Source organism: Anser brachyrhynchus (genome assembly GCF_964034855.1).
Source record: "Anser brachyrhynchus genome assembly, chromosome: 9".
NCBI lineage: Eukaryota > Metazoa > Chordata > Aves > Anseriformes > Anatidae > Anser > Anser brachyrhynchus.
The window spans coordinates 13,052,186-13,079,861 of NC_137703.1; the positions used below are offsets into that span (position 1 = coordinate 13,052,186).

Sequence of the window (27,676 nt, forward strand, 5' to 3'; positions counted from 1 at the left end):
CAGAAGACTTACTTAACCCTTAGTACTACTCTCTTACATAGTTAAAACATTAACTGGAATATATTTACAACACTATTACAAAAAATATTTATAAGGGAAATAATAAATTATGTTTGGATATTTAAGATTTCAGATAAAAATCTCTATGAAAGAAACCAGTGGATTCTGGATGGTGGCATTACTGTCTTTCAATCATGTCTCTGTTAAATAATAATAATAATAATACACTGGATTGGCTTTTCATTGAAATAAATGTAAATGAGAAACAAGTCTGGCCTCACAGTTCAGACTTCAAGAAGCCTGTGTGCAAAATAAAAGCTCTTAAAATCCACAACACTCGCAATTTTGGGTCGCCAGTAAGTCAGGACTTAGCAGTCTTGAGATAAAACACAAACTGCATATTATAAAAACTTTTTAGAGCACACTGTAAATTAATTAAGTTAGCCGATGCTAAACATTTAATACTTGGAAGTTAAAAGGACAATAGCAACCTAACTTATGCAGAAGTAATGCATTTCCCTGTAGTTACTAGCATATACGAAATCCCTTTTATTACACATTGTCTTTTCAGGTAGCAACACAAAGTTACAAAGTTTACCCAACCTTATCAAAACACACGAGATTCAGTTGGCCACAAATATTTATCCTTTGTGGGCTGATGCAGAAGATACCAATTTTTTTCAACCGTCTTTGTGCATAAACAATGCCAGCAGTCATGGCAGCAGGGAGTGCTGGAGGCACCGTGATAGTGATTATGTCAAGAGACTCGATGATGATGGTATGAGCTGGAACCTGCAATACGGGTCAAATTTAATGAAGAACTCAACACTCAAGAGTGTCACTGTCTCAATGAAGCGCTACATCACCGTTACCAAAAGCAAAATCTACGCAGTGCTTTCACTAGCATAGTGGGTTCTGGAGTGCCCAGAAAACTAGCACATCTTTCACCCACTCAGTATCAACCATGATAATCCAGTCCTAAAATACACACAGTCCATAACTTCAACTTTCCACTCTTTTCCCTGCAAAACTTTAAAACAGCAAATGAATAATGCAAAAACTTAAAAGAAAAAAAAATGAAGTTATCAACTAATCAATTATCAGTTTCTTGATGAGACTTCTTCACCCACAGCATACTTTAGATTTGCCGTACACAATTTCTTCCAACTGATTATCAGTCAGATGGCAATCTTACGTCCAAAAAGGAAGAAAAGATCAGGTCGGTAACAAACTCAAATTTCATCATAATATATCCAAAATTCTGCTTTTCTACTGAATCTTATTTTCATTAAGCTTGCTTTACTTGTTCCATCAACAGAAAATAAAGCAAAGACATTTTCACTTAAGATCTAATTGTTTCTCATCATCTGAAGTGTGATGGAAATCATAATCAAATGTTTTTTTAAAATAAGGTGGTTCTGGACAAGAATATAGTGAAACAAAAACATACCTCATTTAAGATGCTATTGACAATCGTATAAAGAAACCCAATGCCTGCCACCACTACCAGAGAGAGGAGAAACAAGTAGGCATCTCTGTAGAGTTTAAAGTCAGTTGGCTTTGGATATAGTATGGAACGAACAAGTTGTCCTTTAGCAGTACTAAAGCCTAGAAACAAAAATGAATGAGTTATCAGAAGTATAAACAAGAAAAAAAGCTATTCAAAAATATTAAAGTCTTCAATGAATCCGTTAAGCTACTCATTTCATTGAGACTTTTTCAACATACAGTAACGTGTTTTGCAATACTATAATTAAGGTGCTTCAAAAATGTACACGTATGTCATACTAAGTGCTCCTCTCCTGTGACAAAGACATGCAGCTGATGTAAATCAACTCTTCCTCTACAGGGGCAGTAAACATTCAAGTGGTTTATAGTTTACTATCATCCTATTTCATGATTTTTTTCTGAATACCATCTTTGTAAAACAGAATCCCTAACTACTGCAGCCTGCATAATTGTTTTTAAATAGAAAAAACATTTATCTAAAGCTAAACCTTTAAAATATTAGTATGAGTAAACACTTCTGTAAGAAGGGCTAGACAGAGCAGATTTTAGGCCAACGTTATGTGCTTTGACAAAACCATGGACCAAGAATAGCATTTTGTGTTGTCAATGACTCCATTAAAATAAGTGGAGTCCACCACAAAGCCAATCCAATAGTATACTAAGCCTTTGAAAAGAGGCATACATAGTTCAACCAACCCATTAAAAAAAAAAAAACTTCTAAAGGGCTTGAAAACGCACAAAGCTGGGTCTAAAATTAATGCTGGAGACTGATTCACATCCCTATTTGCCAGCTGATACTCCCCATACCATTATCTAGCTCTGTTACTGTTCTAACAGACATTTATCACATTAATTGGGTTATTGATCCACCCGTAGCAACATTCAACACAATACACTGAAGTATCAGTTGACATACACCTAGAAAACTGAGTATTAGGTTAACAAGTGGTAAACTTAAAAGTCTATACCTGTTCTCACTACTAGAGCTTTGACTAATTCTCCGGTATAAAAACGGGTTTGAATTACATTGGTTCCACAGAACAAAGTATGCCGCTTGTGCACTTCTGGACTGTATATTTCATCTCCCATTGTTTTGGGGTATTCCGAAGGATTTGGCAGGTTAATCTTCGTGACAGGAACACTTTCACCTTAAATGGAAAAGGAGTCTATAAGCAAAGTCAAATAAGAATAGGCACTTTTCCCTTCACAACTTCAATTAGAACAATACAATTTCACTTCAGCACAGATACAGACTTACAGAAGAAGTCTTCTTCCTTACAGCAAACTATCAGACAATCCTTCACCTATTAACCTCAGCTCATCAAGTTCCTTACCCAACCCTTACTTCAAATTAGACAAGTGCAAAATACAGCTCAGAGAAAAACAGAACAAGCTTCCTTCTACTGCAATGCATCACCCCATCTTCAGTAAGAAAAACTAGAAGCTGATGGAAATTATTCTGAGCTCCTTTAGTGACTCAGTATATTCAAACCAGGACAACAATTTTATCTGTTGCTAGCAGCAGGAAGAGGCTCAAATATATTAAAAGAACTGAATGTGATAAAATGCACAATCTCTGAAGTACAATTTTCTAAACGCTGCCAGTTTCGACAGATTATCCTAGGAATAACAAAAAGGCCATTCTATTCATTCAAGCTGTTCTGCAGTGACATCAGGTTTCTGGTCTCAGAATATACAGGCACCAACTTGAGATAATTATTTTGTTTTTATAAAAACAGGCAGAAAAAGTAGGCAGAAAAGCCTACTCGCTACCATCGTTCTTGACAGTGGTTAAAAAGTTTGTGCTAAAATTTTCTACAGAAACACACTGCACAATTCAATCTGCACTGAGAACACCAAGTCAAGAGGCAGGAAGATATACCATTAAAAAGAAAGCTTTTCAACAAGAAACCACCACTCATTTTTGGAGTTGCCAAGCTCTACCAGGCAGCTGTTGCAGATACACATAAATACGTTAAGTACTTATGAGTGTAACTAATTGCAAGAACATACACAATTGAAGCAACATAAGCACTTCTACTAGAGCACGCTGCAAGCTAAGCATGCACAGATATGAAATAGTGTTTTTAGCCACACAAAAGCGTACCAAATTGACTTTACCTGTTAACATGCTTTCATTTACAATGCAAGTACCACTGAGAAGTACTGCATCACATGGCATAATTGTCCCATTAGATGGAATCAACATGATATCTCCAGGCACAAGATCGGTGGAAAGGATTTCTTCTATTTCTAAGCATCAGAACACAAACAATTTTACCTGAAAATAGCCACCAGCTACAGAACCCAATAGATCCTCACAGATAAGATCCAGGTGGTGATATATAAGATTCTATTCCACTTTATTAATTGCACTATGAAAAGTTTTTAAAAAGATCAAACAATAGCCACTGATAAAACCAGTTTTATCAGGGATTAAACCCTAGAGTACATAAGTATAGTTCATCGTAACAAAAAAAGTAGTCAAGATCATTTAAAAAATATTAGCAATAAAGTTCATTGTAAAGACAGAAGTCCAATACAAAGGCATGCCTTACAAAATGGAATCTCACATCACAGCCTAACCATCTTTGGCTACTGCAGCATCCAAATGAGCAGACGTCCAGAAATTAATTTGAAGCCTCTGCTGTGTAATAAAATGTAATGGAAACCCACAGCATGCACATTCTGTAGACCAAAAAAGAAATTACAATGATAACCACATACCTGGAATGGCAGGTATGAGAACAGGAAAAGCACCTCATCTAGAGCAAACCCAATAGTCTCTAAAAATACCATCCAGAAGAATAACGCTAAACAGATGACTACCCTATCTCAATTCCACTTCACAAGATCTTATTTTCTCATGCAGTTTTGCTAAGAAATGCAAACATTTCAAGCTGATCAAAGAACAGATATGATAACACTCACACGTAATGGGCAATTTAAACTCAACAGTCCAAACACCTGTGAAATTTACCTTGATTTCCTCTGCAGACAGAAACCCTGACAATGCTGTGAGCTGCTACCATGTCATGTAACATAACATATTGCTACAAGGGAAAGAAAACATGTCATTATTTCGAAGCACAGCTCCTCTTCTTCTAAATGCACATTATATCTCTACAAGCAAAAATTACGAGATTCTTTACTAATACTTTTAGAACAAAATATTCCTTGAAACATTTTTTTAAAATTGTTTATGAAACTATTGGCAAATAAGGTTCAAGTGCATCAGCCTGTACAGGTTCCTACTTTTAAGAGCATTCTGCAAAAAATACACTGTCACAAAATATTATTAAAAAATTTGCTCCTTAACATACATAAGCAAAAACTGCAGTATTTGTATGAACTTAAATGAGGGAAATGATTTATCTTTTTCATGTGTGTGCATGTGTCTCTGGTCTGAATTCATGGGCTGCAATGTAAGGATAATTACTACTTTCTTTTTTATTGCCTACTCCTAAGTCTACACAGAAAATGCATCACTAACTTCATCTACAAGTTTGGCTGGTGCTCAATTACATCAGACTTTTCACATAGAAGGAAACTATGCAAGATGGAACCAATACAATCAAATTCAACTTCCTATATAGATTTGCATCTGAGTTTTACTTAAGTGAGGCAATATTTCCGTTATCTGAGAAGGAGGCAGGCCAACCTGCTGATTCAACAGCATGGGAAGTCAGCAGAAAAGGGACTCAAGAGTACCACAGGTCCAAATTCTTCCAGATCAAAGACAGAAAATCCCTAACAAGATTCTACCTATATACTTCTGAAAAATTCTTAAAGATTTGCAACCAATTTCATATGAAAATAGCCTGATAAATAAAAGCTGAAATGATGCATGTTTTATTTGAACTTACCTTTCTAACGGTGTAGAGCGAGCTAACAATGGATATTACAGACATGATCACAATTGCTAATGCATAGTAGTGATATTCATCAGTGATCCACAATATCACACTGAACAACTGAAAAATGTAAAAAGGATTGAGAACCTGGAAGAATGACAGAACAATAAAGTTACACCAAAAGGTCACATGCTTTCTCAGTCAGAAGAGTTCAAATCCTCCTCAACAGAAGACAGAAAACTATCAGTCCTTTACACCTGATTTTTGCCTGTTTTGCCAAACTGCTCCCTCTGTTTCACTGACTCCTCAACCCTTCGGAGGTACAGTTCTCATTAAAATAGCACATGAACACATACTTTTAAGATTGCATGCACCTTCCCCTACACAAAGCAAAATTATAGATAACAACTTCCAAATTACTTTAAGAATTGTAACTTACAACACATCAGATATTTACTTTTTATTAGTAAATATATTCTTACCCATCAGCTCAGGTTTGAGAGTTTTTGTTCAAAATGTTCTAACATGTATTACCACATGAATAACGTGTCAGTTACTCAAATCCATTTAATACAAGGAAAATGAAACAAACAAGAGTATATGGAAAAATAAATTTGATTCAATGAGTAAATTGTAATGCATGATCTCCAGGCTGATAGTGCAAAACACAGTCAGTGGTTTTAAGTATGAAATGAACAATAAGAAAATAACATTCATAGCCTCACAAATAATTCTGACACTTCTTTAATGTCCTTAGTAAGGCAGTACATTGTAAACTCTGAAGAGCTTGCAGCAAAGGCCTCTTAAGTTTGGAGCTCTTGAGAAAAAAAAGTCCATATCCTTTGGCTTTACATTGCCGGGCTCTGGAGGAAGGTTTTCATTTCATGTTACTATTTGAGGACTACTCTAAGAGCCACTGTACTCCAAGTAACTTTTAATTATACACTTTTTTGTGTGTTTGTAAATATAAGATCTTACCTCCTTAATCAGAAGCTTAAAAATGTAAGGCACTTTCACAGCAATTTCATTTACTCCATAGAATGCTTTCCTGCATTAAAGAAGTATCAAAAAGACACTTAAAATTTTAAAGATCTTATTCATTTTTAAATTCCATTAGCATGAGAAAGTATAAAATATCATTTAACCCATGGCCCTTTTTACCACATTTATCATTTCAAAAGGCATTCATCATAAAAGGTCTATCCAGTGAGATATTACACATTTCAAATATGAAAGTAATATTTATTTCAATTGAAACTGCACCTTCATTTTTAGGTTCTTTCACAATGAGATTTCTCTATACAGTGTGCACAGGTCCAATCTTAATGAATATGTCATTCTGAAAGCCAGTATGGGGTTCTAGCTAAAGCTCAAACAAATGTTAACTCCTACCCTGAAGTAAGATACTGTTTTCAGGGTTCTGTGTCTTAATTTTATCCTTAGCATAACGAAATGCAAATCATGAAAAGGGGAAGCAAGAAACATTCTGATAGGATCTGAGTTGGTTTAATGACATGAAAAGCTTCATCATGTCAAAGTGTGCTCTTAAGGACTTGTAGGAAAAGCCACAAATCAATAGAAAGTGGAAGGATCAAGCAGATGCTTCCATATTTAAAACTCTGAGAAAGTCTCATTTGGAAAAAGAACAACAAGGAAGGCAACAAAACCCAGAAGTAATTCAGAATGGTCTCAGAGACTGGTTTTTACCCAGCGTACACATAGGAAAAAGCAGAATTCCCTACATCTCCTGACAGCCTTCTTTGAAGGAAGTTTAAGAGACTGTCTGTAAATACTAACCACTCTCAGTTGCCTTCTAATGCTATTAACATTTGAAGCAAAGGTAATTGAATGAAAACAACTCTTCCCTCCAGTACTGTAACATTACCTGTACTCATGCATCCCTTTCGTCAGCCCTCTGCTGTGTTCATTATGAATTGCAGAACAGAACGTAGATTCATCTAGTCCTCTAAGTAACGGAAAAAGTCAATGAGTTATTTCAGAAACCTGGTATTTAAAATCAAGTGTACAGCAACAAGAGAGTGCTGGGCCCTTGCCAAGAGCTACACTGTATTAGAAAAGAACAGTCTATAGATTAATGCTTTTCTAGCTATTTTTGTCATGTTCCTATGGATATCAGCGAGATGTTAGAAGCGTTCCTCTTACTGACATGTCTTACACCGAAGGATAGTCATACCTTCATTTCAGTTATGAGCTACATGTCAAAAACTAACTAAAATACTAGCCTAACTGGCATTCAAAAGCCTGTTAAAAGAATATGTGAACAAGTTATATAAAACATATGAAACCAAGAGGTATTATTGTTTCTTCAAATTACCTACTTCATTTACTTCTAACAAGTACTAGAAGCATTTCAGAAACAGTATCAATCAATTTATCTGATAGCCCTATACTGAAGCAATTCTGCAGCTATCACAATTCTTGCTATCCAAATTTTATCCATGACTAGGTAAAAATACAGTCTACATTTCAAGTGCTTCCTCAGCACTGGAAGACTCATCTTCATAGGACTCCTACATGGTGCAAGAGGAAATACTATGATTTAGAAGACCTGCAGGTAAGAAAGCATACCTGAAACAATATCATGTTCACCGTTATGGGATTGCTGCAATTAACAAACTCATTAAGGACATATGTCCAACGTTCAGATATATTATCTAGCAGATATGTTTTGGATGCACAGGAAAACATCATTGCCTTCCAAATGGTTTTCACAGACATGAAAAAACAGCACAAGGTGTTTGTGGTTTTTTTTTATATTGTGTAACCATTAAGTTACCTACTAAAAAGGATTCAGAGATGTCCCAGTGAAGAAAAAAGATATTGTGCATAGATAGTACAAATTATTTCCATTCTCTAGAACATGGGGAAAGAAGTTAAATAGCCTCACTACTGCAAAGACTTGGACCATGTTTCTGGCAGCTTCTGGTAACACCTTCATATTCTCTTAACAATTTGTGTGTGTAAATCTGGTCACAGGTTTACCAGGTTTCCCTGAAATATTTCAAGGTCAAGGATTTTAAATATTTTTATATCAATATGTAATTGTCTTTTCATAACTGTGCCTTTTGCCCCATTCTGTCTCAAACAATTTTTCTTTTTCCTGAAAAGTGGGAAGTGGGCTTAGGAAGGGCCCCTGAAACAAAGTGCTTTATATGCAATGTGCTTTATATGCAATGTGCATATCTGCATGTGCAACGTTCATGCTATGACAAAGCTTTTAGCAGGGTGTTATCTCAGTCCCTAGCTCCGGTTCTCAGCATACACATTATCTTCCACTCTCCCTTTCGCTATTTAGACCCGGAACCGCCTTCTACTCTATTTTCTCCTGGAATTTTTCCTCAGAAGCTCTTCTCTCCCAGTTTTGCCCAGAAAAGGAAAGTATTTCAATTCTCAGTCCACAGTGAGAGAAATAAGTATCTCCACCTAAGTGTTACAGAACTGAATTCCCAAGGCATTAAATAAACCCCTTTGGGCACATACTTTATTACATAAAATACTCATCAAATCACCAAGGGATTCATTTGACATTAGCTAAAACAAAACAGACATACAGGGTCAAAGCTGCATCCTCTTTGGTATGTGGCCAGGTCTGATTTAGTTTAAGAACAATTACACTTGCGTTTCCTGTGTTTAAAACAGGGACCTTAATGTTACATCACTATGAAAAGAACAATGATACAAAACTCAAGCTCTCATAACTGAATTAGCTGCCTAAGAAATCTTAATTTGCTTCCCTTCTGTATTGTGATAAGTCTTTAATTATGTGATCAAACTGTTCTGTCTTCTGGATACCTCCATAATTAACTGCACAGAGTAAACTTATCTTCATTATATCGTATTGTGCTTGGATGCCAACTACAACTATATTGTTTGCCTTGGGATTTTATTACAAAGCCCTCTGTCTAGTGTCCCATTTCTTTACAATCTGATTCTCTATCAGGTTATTAGGTAACACTGATTTCTGTTTTTACGTAAGAACCTGAAGAGTAGCTTAAGAAAAGTATCTCAGTGAAAGCATCTAGTCTGGATGTAATTCTGAAAGGCTTCTCAGAATATTTATACTCGTAAGTTCAGCTATTATTTCCCAGGTGGTATCTAGAACTTCACTACATGATCATACCTAATTCACTTTAGAGAAAAGTTACACCAAACTCACTCATATATGACCTTGTACAAAAGTGACTTAGTACTCTACAAGTCTCAGGTGTGTCTCAGATGAGGCTCTTTCCCTTCTTCATTATCCGGCTGCTAAATACTGGCTTCTAGAGCTCAGCTACAGTACCTGATTCAACCAGTGGTCAGGCTGAATGGTTACTAACACATCACACAAGTGAGAATTTGGCATATTAGCAAGAATGTGATTGAATGAATGCTCACAGAACTTCACAGACATATCTAAGATTTTTCAGAGGCTTACAACTTGGCTGAGTTATCACAAGGACATCAAAAGGCACAGTCAAACAGTGAGCAAATACCAAATTTCAAGTCACAGCTTTCATGCTAAGGAACAACGCTTATTACTAAACTTGTGGGGTTGTAAAAATTTCGCTTGTACCCATTCTCAGCAGAAAGTGTAGTTTCAATTTGGTCTTTTTAATCTCATCTATGGGAAATATTCTTTTTGAACAGTTTATACACCTGTAGTGTTGCTAAATTTAAACAGGGCCCCATAATGTAAAATGACAAGCATCACTACCTGCACCGGTATAATTCATGAGGCTTAACATAAAAAATGTATACAAAGCTATTAATTATTTACACACAAAGTGAGACATTTCCACCCTCCCAGATGAGTTCTCAATTTCGTAACTGCCTGTATTATGATCGTTTCTTGTAATTGTTGTCATTGCTGATAACTTTCTGAAATATTTGCACACACTTTTTTGGAAAACAGAAGAAACATTGACAGAGCAGGTTTCTTCTTATAACGTTTTGGTTGCTTTTCCTTCAGTCACTGGTCATTAATTTTTTTCTATATGCAGTGCTTTTCTACATGATGGCTCAGTGCAGCGATCAATGATTCAAGTCAAAAGGAGAGGCTACATTTCTCATCTGGACTTCTGCTTTTGAAAAGTGGTTGTCAGAAGTGGAGAAGCCTGCGTTCATTTAACTTGTTAGCACTATGGAAAGGCCTCAGCAGCAGCACCAGAAAACAGAACTTTGTTCTTCATCCCTGATGCCATGCAACAGTGCTGCTGGTAAGAGAAATTACAGCACTTCACATTCAGCAAGCACAGCTGCTTTAGCCACTAAGAGGCATTTCTATCAATGCAACACACCTGATACTGTTACTGAAGAGCCATCAGTTTCAGCTCAGCTGGACTAAATGTAGCTGCACAGACCTACACAAAGGTGAGCAACAAGGTATGCAAGTGAATTCCCCTCTTCCTAGATACTCCTTCTGGATCTAGCTCAGCAGCAACTCAAAAAACAACATATTCCATCAAAAGGGAAGTTTTTACAAGTTTATAGGAGAAGAACTGCTGCCTAAAATCAGTTGCTCAGATTCTCATACACACCTAGAACAGGAAAGAAGCCTGCAGTGGCATGACGCGTGTCACCCTATGTAAGTCATGCTCAATAACGGTAAATTAAGCGAAAGCATTCTTTAACAGTGTGACTCTTGGAAAATCTCTCTCCTCTCAGAGTGGTTCAAAGACTCAATAAGCTGAAACAGCTAGTCAGAATATGATATTATTTTTCACCATGTTTTTAGGTAAGTTATAGTTACCAAAAATGCAGTTTGAAGTAAAATACAGAAGGAAAAAATATTCTTACCGTACAACATCAAAACTTTGAACTGAATCATTCCAGAAATACTTCACACTGTGATGCGTGAAATAACGAATCTGCAAGGGCAACAGACATCAATATTAAACTGGCACCACTTAGCACCTCTCTTCTGATTGACTTTATTTTGGACAGTGATAGAAACTGAATTCAGAAAACCTACACTGAAAACTGAAAATTTTTCTTTCAAAATAATCTTTCAGAAATTCCACAAGGTTCAGTAGTAAGAGTTACTGAGGAAAAGATCTCTGTTCCACCTAAGGAGCCAGTTAGCCTTTTAGACAAATGAAGTAACTCACATACTGTACTGTGTATGCTTACTCTAGGTAATATTTGCAGATCCTTTGAAAGTTATCAACTGTAGTACTGAAGGTCTACTTACAGGCAAGTATTTTTTCAAATCGTTTTTATTCTCTTCTGCAGCAGATTCACAGAAATGAACAGCATGGCCATTTGAAACCTTGTGTACAATAGGGTTAGGATTCTGTAAAGGACTGGCTCCCAAGGAAGGCATAACGCGAACTTTTGCACAAAACCATATCTTGAATTCATCCTTAAGGAGAAAAAAATGAGAAAAGGTTGATTAAAAGAGCATTTCAACACCACGTTACTGCAGTGGCTGTAGTAAAGTCAAGCAAAACAAGTCAACAGGTGACAGTCTATACAGAACTAAAGAAGTTATCTTCAAATTAATATTAGATGACTTAAGAATACATTTCTTTCCACAATTCTGAAAGAATGTTTTCTGCACTGAAAGGGTTGATTTTTTTTTTGTTTTTTTTTTCTTTTTTTAAAGCCATGAATCTTAGTACTTGAATTTTGACATTTTCAGCCCTTGAAAAATATTACATTTGTTCTGTAGTAGATGGGACTACGAGATTTCTATGCATGCAGCTTCACCCACCCCGCAACTTAAAAGAACTAAGGATATACCTGATGATTATAATGTAACAAGGGACTGCACATAGCAATAGTGGAGGAAAAATATAATCTGAAATCATACCACACTTGGACCTGTTCTTTTACCTTAATTTGGCAAATATAACATTGCTGACCAAGACAGGAAAAAAACTGAAAATCGTGTATCAGGTTATACAAACAAGGTAACTGCTCTGTAACCTTTGATGAAAATGGTATCCATTCATTTAATTCTTAGAATCAAAATCAAGACACTTTATTTTCACCATGTTCTCTGCAAACAGCTGTTAGTCTTCCCATATGGGCAGCAAGGCTATGTATAGTAGCAAGGAGCATAGTTCTGCATTACTATAAAACATAATAAAAACAAAATCATATAAAAAACTATGAAGTTAAATCACATCTACCTGGCAGGCAAGAATCTGTACAATTTAGCACGCAGCAAGAGACATGAAACAACTCCCAACTTGCAGAAGCACACCCCCGTATCTATAGACTTACGGTTGTTCTCAGCAGAACCACTTCACAGTCTTTAAGCGTTGTCCTTTTGCACGTTGCTTTCACACGCCACTCAGGCATCCAGTAGAGGAGGAGGAGAAGAAAGCCACCAGAACAGATCACTCCTACAGTAACTAGCACCAACTTCCATCGACATAGCTCATAACCATAGATCTCCTGTATGGAAACAGAAACAAATAACAAGCAATGAGCCTGGAGCAGAGAAGACAGAGGGGACCTCCCCAACATATACAAGTAACCAAAGAGAGAGTGTCAGGAGGATGGGGCCAGGACCTTTCCAATGGTGCACATCAACAGGATAAGAGGCAACGGGCACAAACACAACAAGTTCCATCTGAATATGAGAAAATACTTCTTTATTGTAAGGATGACAGAGTGTTGGCATAGGCTGCACAGAGAGGTCGTGAAGTCCCTATCCCTAGAGATGTTCAAAAGCCACTTGTGCGTGATCCTGTGCAGCGTGCTCCAAGCGACCCTGCTTGAGCAGGGGTTCAGACTAGCTGATCTCCAGAGGTCCCTTCCAACCTCAGCCAGTGTGTGCGTGTACATGACTCAGTCTTAATTGTTCCAGCTTGGGAAGCCAACATTAATTTTTCATAAAATGCAATATTTAAAGGGAACCAAATTTCAAAACTATTTTCTCGTTTTCCTCTTCTGGAGGAGGAAAAGATTTTTAAAAACTTACTACATGATGGGGAGGTAACAAAAAGGACTGGTTGGCTCAGTCAGCAATACAAAGATCTGTAAAAGCCCCGCAAATGCAGAACATACACACTGTTTAAAACACTTCATTATAGGACCTATCTCCTTTCTGGACTGCTCCATTAAGATGTAGTCTGAAAACCTCACCATAAGTCTCAGAGAAACATCATGTTTTTGGCCATGACCAGCACACAGCACAAGCAAGTTAGGCATTTAAGAAAAAATAAAAGCAAGCACATTTGGTTTTTCTCAAGTGTAGGTTTTAGCAGATTAGCATTTGATTAGCTAACATACACAGTTTTGGATTACTGGTGAGAACAGATTTTCATAATACTTTCTAAAAAGCTATGTAAAAATTGTAAACTTGTACGTTTGTAAAATATTACTTCTTAGTAAAGGAACTGGATCATTTTGTCTGCTATTTAACAAGAAATGCTATTGTGAAACATTAAGAGACCACAAGCAGCACTATCCAAGGTTATGTACCTTGCACCAGCCGGAAAAATCCTCTTCTCCTATTAAAAAACCCGCAGAGTATTAAGTGTGCCTTGGTCAAAGGCATGTACCAACTTCACCTGATGACAGCTGGGAACAGTACATAATTCAGTGGCTTACTAGATGCCGTGCTACATTCCTGAGTTTCACATTACATCACTAGATTATATTTCCTGCTGCAAAATGGCAATGAAGTTTCCCATTGAGTCCCATCTGCATTGTTTGTATTAACATCAACTTTTTGCATACTTTTGAGAATTTTCATTAAACAATATTATGTTTACTAAGAAAACACTTTTCAAGATGTTTGTTTCGTAGCCTTCTCAGCTTACGAAAAACAGAGACCAAGCCCATTATTCTCTGATACCCCCAAAACACTGGAGGCAATATTAAATTCTTACCATGAAAAACATGGAGGTGAAAGATAGAGGGAGAGGTTAATGCTTCTTTTGGGACAAAACAAAGTTATTCCCTCCAAAAAGCATTTATTTTAACGATCAAGACATAAGCAGTGCAATTTGACTTTCTGATGTCAGGTGCATTTACCTACTCTGTCTGAAAGGTGCTCTAATGAACAACTTTTCCTAGCAGTGTGCATGAAGAAAGAACAAGGAATTCAACTTGCAGGAATTCATCTTTTTAAAAACTAGAATCCCTATATAGCCCGAGTATTTTCTGCTGTCTGTAAAAAGGACTGGAAATTTAAAGTTCAGCTGGTGCTGTATTTGTCAAATCTAACTGCGGCATCTTTCAGGAAGAACAATAAGAGATATCTTTGCTCCACCAGGAAGTAAAGTTTAAATGCTACCAAACACCCATAAAACTGCTCTCCACGTTTTAGGGAGTGGGGTCTTACCCGAATAAACATGAATATGCAAGAGTAAGCAGAACTAGATTATGGATAATTAATTTGTTTTAAACAACAAGAAAAAAGCTCCAGAGTTTGGAGAAAATAAAAAATACCTTGTTCCACGTCCATTTTCCTTTAAAAAATTGCTAAATAACAGTATCTGTTATCTGTTGGATTGCTGACCTAAACACAGCCAACCCAGCACCTTTGCAAAGGCTTTCAGCAAAAACATTCCTTATCCCAAGATTAGATTTCATAATACCTGAAAAGATTAGAAGTACAAAATTCTTGTTTTAAACTGAGACAGTATGCTTCCTGGTGGAATATGCCCTGTCTAGACAAAATCATAATCTGTTTCTTTCACTGTATAAAAATAGAGTACAGAATTACTTACCATCTCGTCCTCCTCTGCTTTATTGACAAATTTCTTTTCTTCTTTCTCCATCTTTAGTATGATATGGAACTTCTCAACTTGAGATATGGAAGACCTTTAAAAACAAAATAATTAAAAATCAAAGCAACATTACTGATTCTATACCTAAGTATTAGGATGATTAGAGGTTTTTTTTCCTTGAAGTGCATACCCATAAAACACACTGACAACATATGAATATAGATCTTGAATTTGCACTGTACTAGTTTCCAGCAGTAATGACCCAAAGAGCTCCAGTAAAATATCAAGATTTAACACAGGATGAATATAAGTGAAATATTGCAGAAATGGCTGGCTTTGACAGAGAGAAGTGCTTGTACTGATTTACCTTACTACATTCTACATATAACAAACTGAGAGGGTTTTTTTTTTGTACATTCTACAAGCTTCACGATGGAAATGTGAACTAAATATGTTACAAAAAGCTTAAAAATAGGTGAAGATTACACACTCCTTTCATTCTACGCTGTAATAGCTTCAAATCAGATGGTTCCAGAATCCAGGCTATCCTCAAGGAAAGGTGTTGTAGCCCTAAGATGTGCATTTCTCATTGAAGCAGAAAATTGATATGTGTTAAAAAAAAAAAAAAACAAAGGGCAGAAAATAAGGACAATGCTAGAAAGATCACATGGTCTTCATGTTCCCAGCATAATATTTCTAAATCAAGACATGCTTAATGGTTAATTAGTCTTTTGCCTGTTTTCCTCCTTTTTTTTTTTTTTTTTACTATTGTTTTGAGCAACCTGATCTAGAGGAAGGTGCCCTGCCCATGGCAGGGGAGTTGGAACTAGATGATCTTTAAGCTCCCTTCCAACCCAAACCGTTCTGTGATTCTATAATTTATGAGTTTGCTTCTTATAGCAAATTCCTGATAATTACAAATCTTGACAGGTGCTTTGAGGATAGATTATAAACACAAGTTTCACGAACACAGAAAAGTAAGAGAGAATATCAAGACGTCTACGTGATGAACGTATTGCAAACAGATCCCCATTCCAACAGGGAAGGACTACAGACAAAAGGCTACCACATACTACAAGGCTCACCAGAACTTTCAGCATCACAAAGAAAATCAAAGCTGCCAAGTCCAACAGTGAAAAAACACTGAATAGCCAGTGCTCACCTGCCAAAGTGTGGATGGATTAAGCATCATTCTTGCTATTGACACTACAACCCTTTTCTCACTTACTGCACATATATTAATCTGTCTAAAGACAGACCTTTTTACCATAGCACATAAATACTCCTCAAGCATTAAGGATGCACTTTAACAGGACAGCTAGTATCAAGGTTATTGTAATTGTCATTTTTCAGACAAAAAGCGATTCCAAAAAAAAATCAAGCTGAAAGCCATCTGCTTAGCTTCACCTCAGCTGTCCATTGAAAGCTCGGAGACAACTGTTCAGATACTTAGCATTAAGTAGCATTATGATAAAAGCACAACTATTACCAGGTTCCTTGCTATCATTAAGTCCTTGACATTTTTGCTCCTCTCAAAGCCAGCCCCTGGACTGAGGCAGATCAATTCAGCAATGCCAACCTCAACAAGTCCTTGCAATCCACTCCCACATCCAACATCATCACATCCTTGCATAATTTGAGACCTACTGCCATCTTTCTAACTAAGCCAACAAACGAAGGAGGAATCCAACAATGGTTTGCTGCCCAAATTCACACCTCCTCTGAAATCTGTTCCTACCTCTGACTAAAGGTTTAGTGGAAGAAACACACACAAAGCTGAAAGCTGCACCACAACACGGGGCTCTGCTACAGATGAGAAACTCGGCACTTCGGTTTGTTTGGTGAAGCTTTTTTTTTTTTCCTGTATCACAGGAGGCTGATTTGTTAACAACTATCCCCTTTGATAGAAAGCCCAGCTTGCAGTTCTTTCGTTAAGCTGAAAATTTTCTACTACTGTCCAATACTGAACGCTAGGACTATCTTTCTCCTTGCAAATTAATTTGGAAACTGAGCCAAAAGATATGCATTACTGATACCTCCTCAACTGCTACGTATGTTACGCAAGTTCTAAAACACATTTTTGGCTAACCGCTACTTTCATTCACTAAGAAGTTTTATCATCTGGGGAAAAATATTTATGGAAATCAGTTAATGAAGTCTGTCCTAAACCTATACAGGGTTGCTACAAAACCTTATGAGAACATTTTTTGAATTATTAAGTCAAAATTTTTATGTACACTACACAAATTACACACTTAATGAAAAAAAAAAGTCACGTACCCAGAAAAAGTCATGTATTTACCAAGTGATGTTTGTAACAGACTTCACAGTTCCATGGAGAATTTACTACATCTATCAAACTTGAACTAGTCTGCTCCTACACAGACAGGTATTCCCTGTTACATACTGCAACATCAAAAACCGTGCCTGCAGGCTCAGCCCCAGCCTTGATAAACAGACCTAGCTACAACCATACTCGATACAGGAAAGCACCGGGTTGCAAAATAAACGTTAACAGCTTGCAGACCAATAAACTTAAACGGAGTGCTTTCCCTTCAGCCAATACATCAGGACAGGCAGCACCGCGGGCACAAAGATGACTGCTGGAGTTCAGGGCCGTCCCGCAACGAGAAAGGAGCATCAGGCTGTGAGCCCAAAGGAGCACGAGGGGAAATCTCAGCACTTAGACCGACAGCAGCAATTCCTGTGTTTTAATGAGTTCTTTGAGCAGCTGGGTAGAATCACACAGGGAATACACGAGGAACATTAGGAAAGGCTATTTCTGAATCACGTCATTAGCTCGATCTGCATTGTTTCATACAAACTCACCTTCTGAGCAACGTTTAACTAATACATGCAATCTGATATCTCACATACTGCCCCAAGTCTTCCTTGCTAAAGTGAAGCACAGATTTCTAACCTTAGAAATCATTAGAAATCTTTTCTTAGCTGGTAGACCCTGAAAATCATGACTGTTCAGCAATGAAGAACAGTACACTTTCTTCTCTGAACTTATCCCCTCCAGCACATCATCAAGCCATGCTCAGCATCAGGGGTTCAAATGCTAGCTAACCTGGGTTTGCTTCTCCCTAACCTCCCAAAAGCTAGAGGTGACCACCACCACAGGGTTGCCTTCCCTGGATTCAGACCTCAGGCTGCTGCGTCGGACTGAAGAAAGTAGCAGCAGCATCTCACCCTACTACCGTAGGGATCTGCATTCAATCTTCACTTCCTTCCTCCTATGACGTGATGGGAAATTAAACATTTCAATACATTAAATAATTATTTAATTAAAGACTTAAATGTAAGCCCTGGACTTCTCAACCTACAAGAGTATGCCAGCTTGCTAGTACTTAAAGTGAGTACAAACTCGACTCGCAAGAAGCAGCGTGGACTCAGCAGTATTCAAATACCAAGTGCCTCTGATCCAATTCCCCAGAGCGAACACTAGAGAAATCCTCTCCCCATTTAACAAACCAAGAATAGCAACATAAAGGCAATATCTATTCATTTTTGAAGGAGCCAAAAAACAATGCAAACAGTGAAAGTTACCATTGCTCCACTGCGCATAAGCTCGGGTAATTTTTATTCATTGAGCTATTGTATCAGTCAGAAAAGTAGGAAGTATCAAAAAAGCCTGTCGCAGAAATGCTGTTTGCCACAGGCTACGAGAATGAAATCACTCAGTCTTTTAGAAGAACAGATAACGTAGGTATAACGTTAACAAATGGCACAGAGAGCAGCTGAACGCTGACTAAATTATAAATACTTTTAAGAGAACAAGCTTGAATCACAGCCTTCAGCAGTAAATCTGCAACTTTATTAAAACAGCACATACTTCAGAGCTAAAGCAGATCACAAATAGATCGTTGGAGAAATTACAGCAGTATGCAGAGCCCTAAAACTACATGCATCCCCAAAAAGCAAAGAAAACGTTGCATCTTTTCCTGAATTATTGCACTGATAACTATGTGTTGATCTACCCTGACTAAACAACCAGGATGCTAAGAAGTTTCACCAAAATATTTATAGGCACTTTGTAGCAAGTGTAAAAAGGTGCAAATAAATTCATAGCAAACTGAAAAATGTTAAGAACCACAGTGAGTCTCAATCAAGAAACCTGAAGATTCTGCAGGTCCTAATTTCTGAGGACTGCTAGCTTAGCTAAGTCAGCTAACAGGTGGCATAATTAACAAAATATTGCAGTTCAAATCTTATCTGCCAAGTTTGATTCAGGGAGAAGACATTTTCCCTGTATTCTCCCCAGCGTTTGTCCCAAGTCTGTAATCCTTAAAAAACTAATTCAGCTTTAGTATACATCAGTGCCATCAGTTTATTCTTCCAGTTTTTCAGTTCAACTGGAAAAATCATAATGGCAAAAGAAAAACGTCAAGCGCTGGAAAGACTATAGTTACAAAAACAGAAACTTGATTCCTCCTGCAGTTACTGGATAATTTAAAGTAAGTTTCATAGATGAAAATAAATTTTGACAGCTCAAGACATAAAATCCATGTATGTACACTCATAAAAAATATCAAGTTTCTGTCTATATATTTATACTGTGCGATCATTTGTCTATTTAAAATACACAATTAACTAAATTTACAAAATTTTATCTTACACATTCCCTATTTTATTGTTTTTAGCTATCTGTAAAAAGCCTGAGATAACTCAAAGTTTCTCTTACCCCCAAGCAGCCTAGCAGCCGTCCTCTGCACTTGCTTTTGTCATCATGAGTTGTGAGGCCGTTCTTAATAACTCAGACCCTATCTACAAGGGAAGTCCTGACAAATGAACTATTTTGTCTAAAATCTAAAAAAAGTCTCCAAGGGCCTTTCAAACTGTTATCAAAAGATTAACATATCAAAGAAAATTTGGCACTGCTTGGAATGTGCTTTTTTTTTTTTTCCTCTGCTGTGCACGAACAATTGCAATACTGTAATTGGGCTCGGACGGAGGCTGTGCTTCCAGGCATCAGCCTGCCGGTACAGCTCATTCTATTCAAGCCACAAATGCCTCCCAAGGATCCTACAGACAGCTTCAGGTCTATGCATGAGCCCTGATATTATCTGCATAGCTGAAAGCGTATGTTTCTGACCAAACCCTTCCTTGTATTTACAGCTGTCATGAGGAAAGACAACAAAATTCATTTTAAGCTGCAAATCAGTGATAAAGAAGGCAGTTGAAAAACACACATTTTTCATTCTAAACATTTTACATTTTGTCACAGGGCATAACGATGTGATCGCATAGATCAAACTAAAAGAGGTTTGGACATCAAGCTGTACAGAGCTAGAACAGGTAACTTGGTCGCTGCCTCACCACTGCAGAAATCAGTGTCTTTTCTGTACAATGATCAAGCAACACTGCTTTGGTAAGCTGACAAAGGGCAAATCCAGAGATACTGCAAAACAGACAGGGAAAGCTAGAGACGTGCATGAAACAGGCTAAATTTTAAAAACATGTATGTGCAGAGATTAATACAAGTTGATCTTCCTCAGCTCCCTACATAATCACTGTAGCTAAATAAGCACCTAAATTTCTACAGGAAAGAATTAAGACCAAGAAAATCAATTGGCTCATCTAGAAAAAGATCATAAAATATAGCTCAAACATAAATTGTGTTCCTGAAACCTAATCTAGTGTCTTAACAAGCAACCCATCTGGCTTTTCGGGGTCCAAAAAGGGTCCATTATGGTGTCGTTAAGGGTTACTGAGACACTAAAGATTCCTATCCAGAACTTACTAACAACAAATATATCCTCCATTAAGAGATACTTCACAGCCCTGGAGTTGAAAATTAAGTTTCTAAATGACCTGATTTCATTACAGGTCTTCCAAATATCTAAATTAAAAAAACATCACGAACAGTCCTCCTTAACCATAAATACTGCCTGTTGCATAGCAGACATCTTATTCAGCTGTACCCTGACTAGCTGTCAAAACACAGAAAATCCCTGTTTTGTTCTGAAAATAGAAAGCCAAACATCATTTCAGTCACTCAGAAATCAAACGTTTCTGCCATTTACAGACGTGCTCCCAATCCTTTATCTCAAGAAGGAATCAACCTACCGCGGTAGCAGACCTTACAAAGGCAACATTTATTACCAGGTTTTATTCTTGTTCCAGGAGCATGCAATCCCCACACATTTAGAGCAGTTACCAAACTGAGTGCAGTTTTCCATGCATTATGGTAAAGGCTTTCAGCGTTCCATACAATGAACCTACAATTTGTAAGCAACTGCTTTACATGTATAAAACACCAGCTGATGTTCAATCTCTGCCATACAGGCAGCTGCAAAATGCAAAATTGAAGAAACAAACTATAACTGGCCAGTAAGAGGTGATTATCTGAGAATACATCAGATTTCAAATATGTTCAATTTCTTTGGAAAGATGAGAATGCAGCCTGGGTCATGGCTGTCCATTAGCAGAAGAGAATGGCAGTACATTTTACAAGGAATTTTTTACAAGTACATTTTACCGGAGGAAAAGCACTGAGTTTCCACAGAAGTCAGCTTTTCACATGTGGATCAGGTGCTGCACAGGCATACTTGGCACATCCAGGGTGATGGTGCTTTCAAGGACAGCTCTCCGTGCGTACCTCAAGCCTAATGCCGAAAGTTGCTCTGAACAAGTTTATTTTGGAATTTGAATCTCATAAGATGCTTATATGTATCTCTCTTATCCAGCCCCTAGCAATACAAAACAATTAAAATGCTCCTTCAAAATTATTCTAGACAGATTAGGAATGTCTAGGAAAAAAACTTTCTTCACAGGAAAAAAAAATCTGTTCTTAACCCAAGGTTTCCTTTGCCATCCTGCTAAAGCGACTGCCTGGTTTACGCAACAGTTGGCAGCACTGACCACGCAAGGTTGCATTCACTAAGTTGTTCTTGACTTGTGTAATATTTAACCTGATGTCAGAACTGCTATCAGCAGACAGGAAAGAAGTTCTAGGTACAGTTTAAAAGACCACAATCTAGAAAAAGCACACTTATAAATGGGGCCATAAAAATAGTAGGAAAAGTCTTATCAGCTATTACTACTCAAGTCTGCAGCTCCTGCCCTTGCAAATTGCCAGTGAGTGCCACAAACAATACCTGAGCTGAGTCTGAAGCCCTGAGCTCATTCAGAATGAGCTGCACCAATAAATAAATGGACGAGCAAACAAGGTTAAGTTGTAAAAAAAAAAAAAAGAAAAAAGACAAATGAATTAGAAGCACACTCTTCTGAAACTGTATCGCGTAACACATTGCACACTAAAATAAATCACTGAAAAAAGCAAACTTGAATAGAACATTTGAAGCTTTCAAGAGCTAAAACCAAAGTTTCAGCCCACAGTGCCTTGGAGAACAGTCCCGTATTTACATTCTAGTCGTCCTCTTTCACATAAGAGGTCTTATTTTAGTATACGCAAAAATAACGTTGTCCTTACTAAAATTTCTCCACTGGCTCCTTTTGAAAACATTGGCAGAATCTGCAACCCCTGAAAATGAGTGAAGGACCATTTTTAAACAGACTTGGAATTACAAATGCTCAAAGGCTATAGGAATGCCCTGCTAAAATCCACATTAAGACATTTTGTCTCCAAACAGCTTGTCACCAGGATTTATCCGTCCTTCACTCATCGGCCAAGGCATCTCCTCAAAGGAAAGCTTCCAAAGCTCCAGATTACAGCTTCTCAGTTTCTAAGGAGCTTCCAAACACATCTGTGCCCGCACTAGGCATTTCTGCACCTCTCATGTTCACCGCTATGGCCCCGTCAACAGTGACAACTTCCACCTCGTTTCTGTGACCAGAGGCACGACCTGTGACAGACGGGATCATGCGACGCCTCTGGCTAGGAAGGATCCACATCTGAGCTGCAGCAGCAGGCTGAAGACTTCTTGCACCACCTGGCAAGCACGACACCATGCACGCACAGAGTCTTGTCTTTGCCTGCCCCTGGAACGTAAAGCCACGTCACTCAGAGATCATTTCCAAACTGAAACAAATCACACGCTTCATACCTGTTGCATAACTTAGCCTAAATCCTAGGGAATATTATGTTTTTATGACCTTAAAAAACAAAGGTTACCACATTTTTACTTCCACATACACTATTACGACCTTACCTGTGTTAACTTAAACTTGTTAAGTCTTTCAGTATTGTTTTAACATTAATGTTTATTGCTAGTTTGTAACCCAAATTACAAAAACAAGAGATACTCTCCTTGAAGGGCACCTTCAATCTGAGAAACACCTTACACAAAGGGAAGCTGTTGCCATTTACAGTTCTCCAGTAGCTTGTGGCTGCACCCCTAATTATGAAATTAACCACATAACATACAATAAACGTTTGTACACAACATACAGGCTGAAAGAAGTATGGAAGATCAAAAATCCTCCAGCTATATTTTGAAGAGAGCTAAGGTTATAATTTGTACTACAAACAAAGCTTAACACTTTAGTCAACTAACCCAGTTCTAACAATAAGAATGACATAATAGTTTCATGAATACATGGAAATTTTACAAGTACACGAGCTAAATTTTAACAAAGCCCTCCACTCAATACCTATTTTATCACTTCCCATCTTGGGCTTTCTGTTATAATACAGGCTTTTGTTTCTGTGTTTAGGCTTAAGGAAGACCATTGTATCCAACAATCACCAAACCAAAATCGTATTTACATTTGTGGAGTGTATTCTTTGTAAAGTATACTTTCTTCAGGCTGTAATAGCAGTTGCAATGTTTACAGTAAAATACATACTACATTAAGTAAAGATAATCCTATATCTAACAATGACCTCATATTGTAATACATCGTGATAACAAAGTACTACAGCCTATACTATACGGAAAACTTACTTTCTAACTGGTCTTCAGATCCTTTTGTTCAGATCAATTAAAAATTTTCTACTACTGTAATAGTATATGCAAAAGTTGAAGACACGTTAGAAGAGGATTTAGGAAAACAGTCGGTCATATCAAGGACAGCTAGTCAAGCGCTTCACCACTTAATCTTCCTGGAATCTCATTTATCTTACTTCAAGCAGCACCTACTTACATTAATGAAAATTTTCATCTGAGAAATCAAGCACCAAAAGCCAACATTCCCTAACGCATGTCCCCACTCTCAGGCACATAAGAATAGCCTGTCCTTGTTTTTAAATTTCTGGACCCCTTACCTGGCTGCCATACAGGAAAGAAGGTCTGCACCACAGTCAAGGAATCCAATAAAGCATACATTTATTTTAGATACTTATTATTCTCCATTCCAAAATAGGAAAGAAACACTAGACTTTTGGGTTAGAATTCAGGGACTCCGACAACAGGGACAATGAAACGTTTTCTTTATTCTTGGAAGGGAAAGTTAAACTGTTTCAAACACCTTGGGTAAGGCACAGCGCCGTTACACCCAGTGTTAGCCATCAACAGCTGAGCACTGAAGCCCCTTCCAAAAAGACCCTCCTTTTTCACAAGGCATGAACTTGACTCGGACCTTCTATTTCATTAAACAACCAAGACTACCATGGTTAGATAACAGAGATGGCAAAGATGCCCCATCCCAGCACCAAGAGAACCGCAAGCATTCCAGGCGGAGAACTGGGAGTCTGAAGACCCAAATGCAGCAACAATGGGTCCTTTCAAGGAAGCATTTCCCCTCAGGGGCTGTGCCAAGAGCCCAGCCTTTCCTGCGTGGCTGCCGCCTTATTGTGTGGTGTAGAGTATCTACTTCCCTGGGATGTATTTGCTTTTGTAGTATGGATGCTCAGTAAAAGGAGGCAATGACTTTTTTTTTCCCCTCTTCCTCTGAATTCTTGGAAAATATTTTGAGGGTAACATCAGAACATTGGAATCAAATTTCAAGGAGATGATCAAGCAAAACCTAATTACATGAGATGAACCTTCCCTTAAAAGTTCAGACATTTAAACTTCATTTCTTCAGAAGTGCATCTAGGTGGCATAGGTATGACTACAGTATATTTAGAGAACCAGTCATGTTCATTATAAGCAAGCCAACTGCTTTGGCGCTTCTATTTTCTTTCTCATCATAAGTACAATTGAGTACCTTTTGTTGCTCTCTCCACTGAGCCTTCTGAACGAGACAAAGTTCTTCTTCATACTTTTCTAACTTCATGATGTACAGTTTAAGATTCCTGAAGTTCAGCTTACGTGACTGCTAAATGCAGTGTCTTCCAAATTAACAAAAATGACAACAAATTATACTCCCTTCTATTTTTTTCTTAATGAAGTGAAGGTATTTCCATGCGTATAGGTTAAACTTAAGCACTTAAACCTGGGTTTTCTAAAGTTTACTGAAAGTGCACTTTTATTTTCAAGTCATACTAAACTGCTATAAAGCCTTAATCTTGCATCACATTCACTTTAGTTAGATCAGAAATGCTTCAATGGATAGAGTTCTTCTCCTTATGTGCAAACGCACCATTCAACAGAAATACTACACACAACATTGCTAAAACTGTAAAAATAACAATGTAAAAAATTAAAGTTAAATTATGTTCTTTGATACAACCTTTTTAAGATGTTAAGCAGGACAGCTTACCATGTCTGAATTCTAATAACCAAAATTATACGTAACAGAAAAATCTGCAAACCAGTTTCATTCAGAGACTAAACAGCTATAGAAGAGTATTTTCTCAAGCTCAAGAACGTACATAACCTGACAGCTTAGTTCCTGAAAATGATTGATTTACTCTCAAAAGTACCATATGAGGTAAGATGAGAAAACAGAGAGTGATGAGTTATGTTCTCTGTCCACAGACTTAAGTTTAACAAAGGCAAGAAGAGAACAGGAGCGCAGGACTGTAACATTAAACTCAGTTCTGCCACGCCTGTAATGTAAACTTTGGCCCACGTCCACCTAGCTACTATGTCCCAGTCATTCAAAGAGAGTCCTACAAACCCAGAAGAGCTTTAGTTATTTAGTGAACAGTTATCCCTCAAAGAAGGACTTCTACAATCAGTGAAATTAAATGAACTCACAGAAGCCTACTACAATACATTTCATCGCTGCCCTTAAATAACTCAGTCTAAATGGCACTCGTGTACCTCTTGGGAATGATTTCTACAACATCAGCAGTGGGAGACATCTCCTGTAAATGGAAACAGGCTGCAAAAATCTGACACTTGATCTCCCTTCAACTGCTGCAGTCTTCTCAGCACTGACTCTGACAGTCAGTAAAGGTCTTCACAACTGCTGCTTCCGCTAAGCAATAGCTTTGGGTCACCGTTGCATTAATATTTAACATTTAATCTGCATAATTACCTAAAAGTAGAAATTCTCCTTGAACAGATCAAATCTGGAGCAATATTGATGTCAGCATTTCAGCCACCATTTACAAATCTTCTTCCTTCTCAAACTACAAATGTTACCTAAGCAGTACTAAGAGAAGTAAGAGTACCAGGCTTCTCTGCCATAAGGAGGGAGGTTAATTTTCTTAAAGGCAAGACAGGAATGCTGTAATTAAGTACATTAAATGTATCAAGGAGCACTCTTTCGTCTTTAATTGCTGACCTCTAAAACTGGAGTATTGCCAGTGTCTACTCCAGTATTCAGAAGCAGCCCCTTGTCAGATACCACAGGTCCAGATGCTCTACTCGGATCTCCCCCATGAGCCTTGTTTTTTCCAAAAATGTTATGTCAAAACAGTGGTCGGCTTTCTAAAGCATGGTACAGGTTGCCACCATCCTCTACATACATCATATGCTTAAATAGCTTTTGCTTTATATGCTGTATTTAATAAACACGTTACAAGGCTTCCAAAATGAAGAATATTGACTTAACTAAAAATAATAATAATATAAAATTAGCATCCTAAGCATTACGATGTTTCTTGATGGAGTAAAACATAGATATAAAATCCACATTTCGGAAATCTAGAAAAGATAAGATGTGAGGACAGAGTGAAACAGTAAGACAGACAGCTTCTGTTGAAAGGAGCTCACCAACCAGCACAGCCACTGCCCAACTAGCCTGTGTAAATCCTCCCATCACATCTGTCTTACAATCAGCAGCGTTACTTGACTTCAGATGGACAGACAGTTATGGCACTTAATATGGCATTGCTTCCCAAATGTTTATGCTATGTGAGGATAGCAGCAGGCACAAGAAACAGAGGCACTCTGTGTGTGTTCCATGCGCAAGACGTAGGCACAAAAAAAAAATTTCTTTGCACTAAATGAGAAAAACACTCTCGTGATCCCACCCTGCCAATGGAGTTATGTGAACAAACAACCGAGCCAGCACAGAGGCAGCAGCCATTTAAAGCACCAGATAATCATTACTAAAATGGGCACAGGCTAAAAACCGGTGTCACAAGTGCTAGCAGCATAGCAGTACCAGCCTGAGACACAAAAACTTCATAATGCAGGCTCAGAAGGCAGTTATGCCAGCAGTCCCACTACAGGAGCTCCTACGAAGCGGTGTAGCTGGGCAGGTGAGGGGCTGGGACAGCAGAGAGCTCCACGAGGATATCTGCACTAGCACAGGATATGGTAAGGATTCTGTTAGGCTGACCGGTTGTAAAATCTGTAGATAACGTAACGAAACTTACAAAGGCAGGAGCCTGTGCACACCTCCAGCCAAAGGAGCCTACACAACAGTCCTTCGAAAGCA

The 27,676-nt window shown here is 37.7% G+C and overlaps 1 protein-coding gene across 6 annotated transcripts in view; it reads right to left on the reverse strand.

The window, feature by feature from the left end:
• The window catches only part of ATP13A3 (ATPase 13A3), a 59,205-nt gene that overhangs the window by 22,979 nt on the left and 8,550 nt on the right, over positions 1-27,676 (reverse strand). For 4 of the 6 annotated variants that reach the window (XM_080604834.1, XM_080604837.1, XM_080604835.1 and 1 more), the window contains exons 3-14: positions 15,053-15,146; positions 12,594-12,767; positions 11,557-11,727; positions 11,163-11,233; positions 7,249-7,329; positions 6,342-6,411; positions 5,376-5,510; positions 4,490-4,562; positions 3,631-3,762; positions 2,478-2,657; positions 1,451-1,608; positions 604-792 (exon numbers count right to left, since the gene is read on the reverse strand). In XM_080604834.1, coding sequence (XP_080460960.1) covers positions 604-792; positions 1,451-1,608; positions 2,478-2,657; positions 3,631-3,762; positions 4,490-4,562; positions 5,376-5,510; positions 6,342-6,411; positions 7,249-7,329; positions 11,163-11,233; positions 11,557-11,727; positions 12,594-12,767; positions 15,053-15,146 — 1,528 coding nt within the window. Of the gene's footprint in view, positions 1-603; positions 793-1,450; positions 1,609-2,477; positions 2,658-3,630; positions 3,763-4,489; positions 4,563-5,375; positions 5,511-6,341; positions 6,412-7,248; positions 7,330-11,162; positions 11,234-11,556; positions 11,728-12,593; positions 12,768-15,052; positions 15,147-22,863; positions 23,000-27,676 lie in introns of all 6 variants that reach the window. The other 2 variants (XM_080604838.1, XM_080604836.1) reach the window with 2 other exon arrangements.